General features: G+C 40.4%; 1 protein-coding gene across 1 annotated transcript in view; it reads left to right on the top strand.

Annotated features, from left to right (window-relative positions):
* The window catches only part of MAN2A1 (mannosidase alpha class 2A member 1), a 172,577-nt gene extending 166,027 nt beyond the window's left edge, over window positions 1-6,550 (top strand). Inside the window, exons 21-22 of the mRNA XM_002919942.4 lie at window positions 2,066-2,176; window positions 3,749-6,550. Of these exons, the coding sequence (XP_002919988.2) occupies window positions 2,066-2,176; window positions 3,749-3,901 (264 nt within the window). The 3' untranslated portion in view covers window positions 3,902-6,550. The remainder of the gene's footprint in view (window positions 1-2,065; window positions 2,177-3,748) is intronic.
* The last annotated feature ends 411 nt before the right edge of the window (window positions 6,551-6,961 follow it).

Below are 6,961 nucleotides of genomic sequence, written 5' to 3' on the forward strand. Positions count from 1 at the left end.
CTCCATTTTACAGACAAAGAAACTGATGCTTAGGTCATCAGTGACTATTCCAAGAGTATGCACTTAGTCCATGACAAAATTGCCCTTGTTGTTCTCCTGGAGACCTTATGTATATGATAAACGAAGGATTTTTTTGCTGTGTTCTTTTCATGCTGTTTTGGGACTGTGTGAAACACATTGAAATTTTATTAGAAATCCTTATCATATGATTTAAACTTGCTATGTTTATCGTATTGGTCCTGTGATGACTCAGAATTCCTTAAATGACTTTTTCCCTCTGCCTTCAAACAAAATCGTAGCAGTACCACAGCAAAATACCAGTGTNGAATCTGAGGTGAGGACAGCTTTCAGTTGTTCGGGCACATTAAAATCAAATCAGTGGTGAGAGCGCCGGCAGCTCTTCAGAAAAGGTGTCTGTGGCACATTTAAAAATCACATCCCCTAGTGAGGAGTATTAAGAACTTGGACATATTCGTAACTGTGGCCACAGAAGAGGAGAAGGGATCATTTTCATCATAGGTCAGCTTGGCACACACTCAGCTCCTTCGAATAGCTGTGCCTTTCTTAATTCGTCCAAGGATTCTTATTTTGCTTATTATCAGAAGCATCTCCCTCCTTTAGGAAACATAAAATTTATCAAGAGAATCGTAACTTAAAACATTCAGAGCACTCATGGCATCCTTACTTAAATGGACGCAGGAAATTTTCCTGTAGGAAATTGTGCGTTGATCCCTGTAGCGGACTCGTCGTGTTTAGTATTTCTCTCTTGGCCTGCGCAAGAAGAATAGCTTCTGTAATGTGAATTTAAATGATACATCAAGCTAATAAATGTGGTTGGCCTAGCAAGTGATAAGCATAACTAATTCAATTTAAATGTCTTTTGTATAAAAATAATGAACCAATGCATTAAAAATTAAAAATATTAATGCAATTAGCAAAAATTAGCATTCAATAAAGAAGTGTGTTTCAGTTGTGAGATGGATGATACATCATTCAATGACCAGGTAAGGACTAAATTCAGGTACACTTTATTCAACTGATGTGTATGTTAAAAACTAAATAAATAAAAATTAAATGCCTTATTTGCCCCTTCGCAATGACGTGGATGGAACTAGAGGGTATTAGGCTAAGCGAAATAAGTCAATCAGAGAAAGACAATTATCATGTGATCTCACTGATGTGGAATTTAAGAAACAAAACAGAGGATCATAGGGAAAGGGAGGGAAAAGTAAAACAAGACGAAACCAGAGAGAGAGACAAACCATAAGAGACTTTTAATCATAGGAAACAAACTGAGGGTTGCTGGAAGGGAGAGGGGTTGGGGGATGGGGTGATAGACATTAAGGAGGGCGTGTGATGTAATGAGCACTGGGTATTATGTAAGAATGATGACTCACTGACCTCTACCTAGACATGAAACCAATAATACATTGTATGTTAAGTAATTGAATTTAAATTNAAAAGTAAAACAAGAGGAAACCAGAGAGAGAGACAAACCATAAGAGACTTTTAATTATAGGAAACAAACTGAGGGTTGCTGGAAGGGAGAGGGGTTGGGGGATGGGGTGATAGACATTAAGGAGGGCATGTGATGTAATGAGCACTGGGTATTATGTAAGAGTGATGACTCACTGACCTCTACCTAGACATGAAACCAATAATACATTGTATGTTAAGTAATTGAATTTAAATTTTTAAAAATAAATAAATAAATAAATAAATAAATGCTTTATTTGAAGAAACTTTGATGAAACAGTATGTGACATGTAGGCAAAAGGACACCCAGGTCCTCCGGGACTGTGCCAGAAACGAGGGCATGAGGTGACTTAATAAGGAACCTTAAAACATAATGTCACTTGCCTCCTTGTGGGAGAGGGCGGGGGATGTAGCAGGCGTGGCAGTGAACGTGGGACCTGAGGGGAAATGAATTTTCCTGGCTTCACTGCTAAATAAAGTGAGCATTTGTGGTTTGGGGATGCTGACTTCAAGACGGTGGGCTATACAGTGGTGTCGCTATTCGCCTTAATGTTGCTGTGGCATGTTGTCACTCTCTGCTCGTCTGCAGGTGGATGGCAAGCATTCCGATGAGGCGGCCTTGATCCTCCACAGGAAGGGGTTTGACTGCCGCTTCTCTAGCAGAGACACGGGGCTGCTTTGTTCCACGACCCAGGGAAAGGTGAGCTGGAAAGTGCTTTTTGCTTGTTGACTTTATGCGCTTTGAAATCCTTGCCTTCTGCCAATAATTCTGACAATAGGATAATGTTTCATTGCCTCTTCACGGACTCCTTCGCCTCAGCTGCTGTAATCAGCTCAAGTCTCTCCATCTTAAGAAGGCACTTTCTCAGCCTTCAATCTCTTCTCCTTGTCAGCATCAAAATGCATGTCTGGAACACGCGCACATGTGAGGACAACATTGTTCTCCATTCGTAGGCCTTCTGTGGCCAGCCGACAAAGCATCTTCTTCCCACCCACCGCCTCATATTTCCTCCTCTGTCATTCATGCTCATGTGGGATCTAGTTCCAGGAAGTCTCAGAGGGGCTGAGGCAGGTTTTGTAATAACTAAAGTGGGGTGGGGAGCGGTAGGGAAGCGACAGGTGACCCTGGCCAGTCGGGGAGTTTCACCACAGCCCCGAAGCAGCCTTACTTAGCTCCAGTCAGTTGTTTCCCTGGGGAAATGAGGCTCTCGATCTCCTGATCGAGCCAGATTTGCATAGGAGTCCGCAGCGTTGCAGCCAAACAGTCCTCAGGCTGACCTGCTGGCCTCCCAGTGTTTATGTCTCCCTGGAGCTGGCCTTGCTGATAGTTCCCTTAAGCCTCTCCTTGGAAGGAAATGAGCCTCCAGCCTCTGCCTCTGGCTCTGAGCAGGTTGTGCTCACAGAAGACAGCTGGATGGCACACAGGCAGGTCTACCCCATGGGGCAGCTCAGCGGACCCAGCTCTTCCCCAAAACCTCACAGATACCCTGTAGGTCAGACTCAAGTGGTTCAGTCTCCACCCTGCAAATTAGAATGTGCGTAGGGTCTGAAAAGGACAGAAAAGAAAATATGGTAGGGGGTCGAAATCCACTTAGGCAGATAAGCTTCTCCATTCCTTGTATCGTGCTCTACGTGGAGTTATTGTGAAGAAAGCACTGATTTTTTTCATTACATTTACATTTTACCTTATTCCTGATGATGCGAGTATACTTGGTTGTAAGCATTTGTATGTAGATGTTAAGGCCTCAAGTCTGCAGGGGATTATATGATCCAGAGAGACATAGGGTGAGAGCAGCCCCTCAACCCTGAGAATGGGACTCACCCGCACGGGGAGCCTTCCTTGTAGCGGGCCTGTGTCCTTTCTCTCCGTTCTTTGTGAACAAGAAGAACCACGACTGTTAGGGTAGATGTTGAGTTTAAGAGGATACGGATGTTTTTAAAGCTTGCTGGCTCGTAGATGTTTTTTCTTTCATTGAAAAAGTGTCCCCTGCCTATGATAGTTCCCAGTAAAATTGGAATAAGAATGTAGAGTGAGCCGTCCTCTCCTGGTTACCCTTCTCCCAGGTGTCCCTCCAAGGACGGTCTGTGTGTCCAAGCACACATAGCTCCACCTAATCTCCTTCCCTTTCCCCTTTTTATCATTAAAAGAAAACTTCAAATACACTGTTTCATTCTCCTACTATTTTCCACTGAATAAATACATAGATGTGCTACTAATCTTTCTTCAAAGTTGACTGAACTGTGCAACTTTTTTTTATCATTTGTTTTCTAGATTTTGGTACAGAAGCTTTTTAGCATGTTTACTGTTGCAAGTCTCATACCTTCCTCATTATCCTTGATGCATTCACCTCCAGACGCCCGAAATATAAGTGAAATCAACTTGAGTCCCATGGAAATCAGCACATTCCGAATCCAGTTGAGATGAACCTAGCTTCCAGATTCGGATTGGGAAGCATTGTCTTTTATACACTTCTTGGTTTGACGTGCAATAAGGAAGCACATTTTTTAGCTTCTGGCTACTGTGAGGACATGAATTCTGTGATTTTTTTTTTTTTTTTTTTTTTTTCCCAGTACAGAAAGAAAAAAAAAAAAGCCATGCAATAGCCAATTTTTTTCTTTTAAGTTCATCCATGAACCACCACCACCATCAGTATGAATCGGTGCAACAACAAAGGAAGAAATGTCTAAAACAACCTCTCCACAGATTGTATCTCAGGTTAAATGCTAACTATGTCTGTGTCGGGGGTTGTGAAGAGATTGTTGTAAGTATTCACGTTGCTGATCCTTCATTAGTTTTACAAAAATACCCGTTTTTACCAAAATGGAATAAAAAGCTGAGGGGTGATAGCTAATGGCCAAAATGGTTGCAGTTGTTCATACCCGTTAGAAAAATGTTGTGTATTGAAATATGTGGAAAAGTGCAATCCATCAACCCTTACGATATCTATACATCGTTGACCTTCACACCTTTTTCTAATGTACCGCTGGACCCCTCCCTTTTCACCGTTTGTGAGTATTTCCAGAAGTAGCAGATTTTGAATCATTCAGTAGTAGAAAAAGAGACATATTTTCATTACTTGACAATGTGGGTGCAATTTATTCCATTGTCGCTAAAATAGAAGAAGCGATTCCATAGGTACCATAACCTCTTTTAGGTACCGCAAGGTGTCTTTTTACACAGCTCATTTGAATACAGGTGTTCGGAGAGGGGTTTTCTATTTTAAAAATAACCATATCAAGATAAATGTGCCTTATTTTTTTATAAGTCTTGTTACATCTTTTGTGTCCATATGACTGTTTGAGGAAGGGGGGAGCGGGCGGGGGGGCGGGGAGTAGGTGGGTACTTTCTATGACACGCAAAGTGTTATCAGTTTTGCCTGACAATGCTGGCCACGTTCTGATCTGTTTCATTAAATTTGTGGTGATGTTATTCTAAACATTTTGACTATTTGAATGTACTGAGATGTCAGAAAACAAAACAAGGAAGAAAAAATACTGCTAATTAAAATATGCTGCCGCCCAGAAGACTGCAGCTTGAGGCAAGGATTTTGTCACGTGCAAAATCCATGCACTGTTTCCATTTCAAAGGAGGTAACTCGATGAAAGAATGCTCTAAAAGGGAACCTGTTTTGAAACCCACTTATATGTAGCTCATCGTGATTTATTTTATTAAAGAACATGTGTGTTGAGTGAATTTCAGACTTTTGTACGTGCTAACCTCAAAGTGAAGTTCCAAGCCTATGTGCCATTACAATACTTTTGATAAAATTTATTTGGGATCACGATTAATGTGACATTAAAATTGAAGCAACATTTAGAAACAGAATATTCAGTTTTAGGATAGAAAGGATTCATTGAGTATGTACACTTTTGAAAATTCTCTTTGTGTTACCTAATAAATTTAGTATTCTCTGACTTTAAACTTCCTTTTACCTCCTGCCATCCCAGCATCTTTATAGAGAAGTTGAAAACTAATTTCCGCTTCACCATGTAGTCTGATGATCATCTGTTGGTTTTTTTTAATCAAGATGCAGCTCCTAAGATTATTGCTAAGTTATGTTAAGTTCATAAACTTTTTTCGCCTTTAATGATTAAGGAAACAATACTAGTGTTGATGAAGATATTATAAGGGAGTAATTTCACGCAATAAACATGTACTGTAAGTTTCCTTCCTCATTTTGAGGGATAAACAACTAAAAGGAAAAAAAAAACACTTCCTTTTTGTGGACATCTGTAGATGTTAAGATTGCCAGAAGCAAATCCCAGGAATAAGATCAGTATTTTCATTGCATCTTAAATGTAAAACCTTCCTTTGGGAGTTCACTGTGTTCTGTGGTTAAGTGAGTGCGCTTAATCATCCTGGGAATTCTGATCAGTTGAAATAAAAAATCTTGATGCAATAACAGTGGTTTTGCCACTTCTGGTTGTTTGAGATGGATCTGTCCCGTGTCAGTCCGGGTCTTGGTGTGTGTTGCCACCAGCTGTTCACAGGTAAAGCAGAAATTCTCTTTAAACCAGCAAGTTTCTGCTTTTTATTTTTAGAATAAATCATCAGGGAAACGAAGAGAGGATGCTTTTGCTTTGGGTTGTGGTCAAGAACCGATTAAATAATTTAGTGTCTCTGGCACACACTAAAAACCATCCACTTCAGTTGTGATCTCGGTGGCATATTTGTTTGCTTAGGTTTTTTTACATTTGTTATCGCAGATGTTCAGTTGAGCAAGTAGCTCCTTCCTTCCTGTGTTTTTTTTTTTTTTAAATTTGAGCTTATACCTGCAGTGTTTGAGAACTCGGCATCCTTGTTTTCTTCAAATACTGATTAAAATAAAATGCTATGAAATGTGTTGTGAAACATTGTAATTACCTTCCCATGTCTTTGTTGTACCTGTGCCGAAATGTTTTCACATTCCTTTGTCTGGAAGAAAATCTTTGCTTTGATTTTGATTATGTTGCTTATCTTGGAATCAAATAGGTTTTGATATTTTTCTCTTGGAAGATTTTATATCTTTTTGGGAATATGTAATATAAGATCTCTAATAAAAGACAAATCTTACCATGTACACAGTCCTCTAGAGTGCTGCTTAAGTCTTATTTTTTAAACAACGTATGTTAATATGTTTTGAGGGGTAGGGTGGAATAGTGAGGGTCTATTCTTTGTTCTTTCAAAAATGAATCACTCTACCTTCTGCCCAATTCTATTTGGGAAATACAGTTTTAGAGAGCAAGTGGCAGACGGGGTGGGAGGGGTGGTGAGTTTCTTGTCTGGATTTGGGGTCACCTTTGCGTTTGGAGTCTAGGAACCTTCCCCACAGCCCGGTACCTGTGGGGCCTTCTGAGCCAATTGGAAGAGCGTGTTCTTGTCAGATTCCATTTATTACAGGACAAAAATGAGAGTAAAACAACACATGGGCCAACAGGGTCCTTGTGAGCTGATCCAGAAGGTAGAGTGGGTCGAGAGTGGGACCTGGAGGAACTCCAGCAGCTT

The sequence above is a fragment of the Ailuropoda melanoleuca genome, chromosome 3 (genome assembly GCF_002007445.2).
Source record: "Ailuropoda melanoleuca isolate Jingjing chromosome 3, ASM200744v2, whole genome shotgun sequence".
Taxonomy (NCBI): Eukaryota; Metazoa; Chordata; class Mammalia; order Carnivora; family Ursidae; genus Ailuropoda; species Ailuropoda melanoleuca.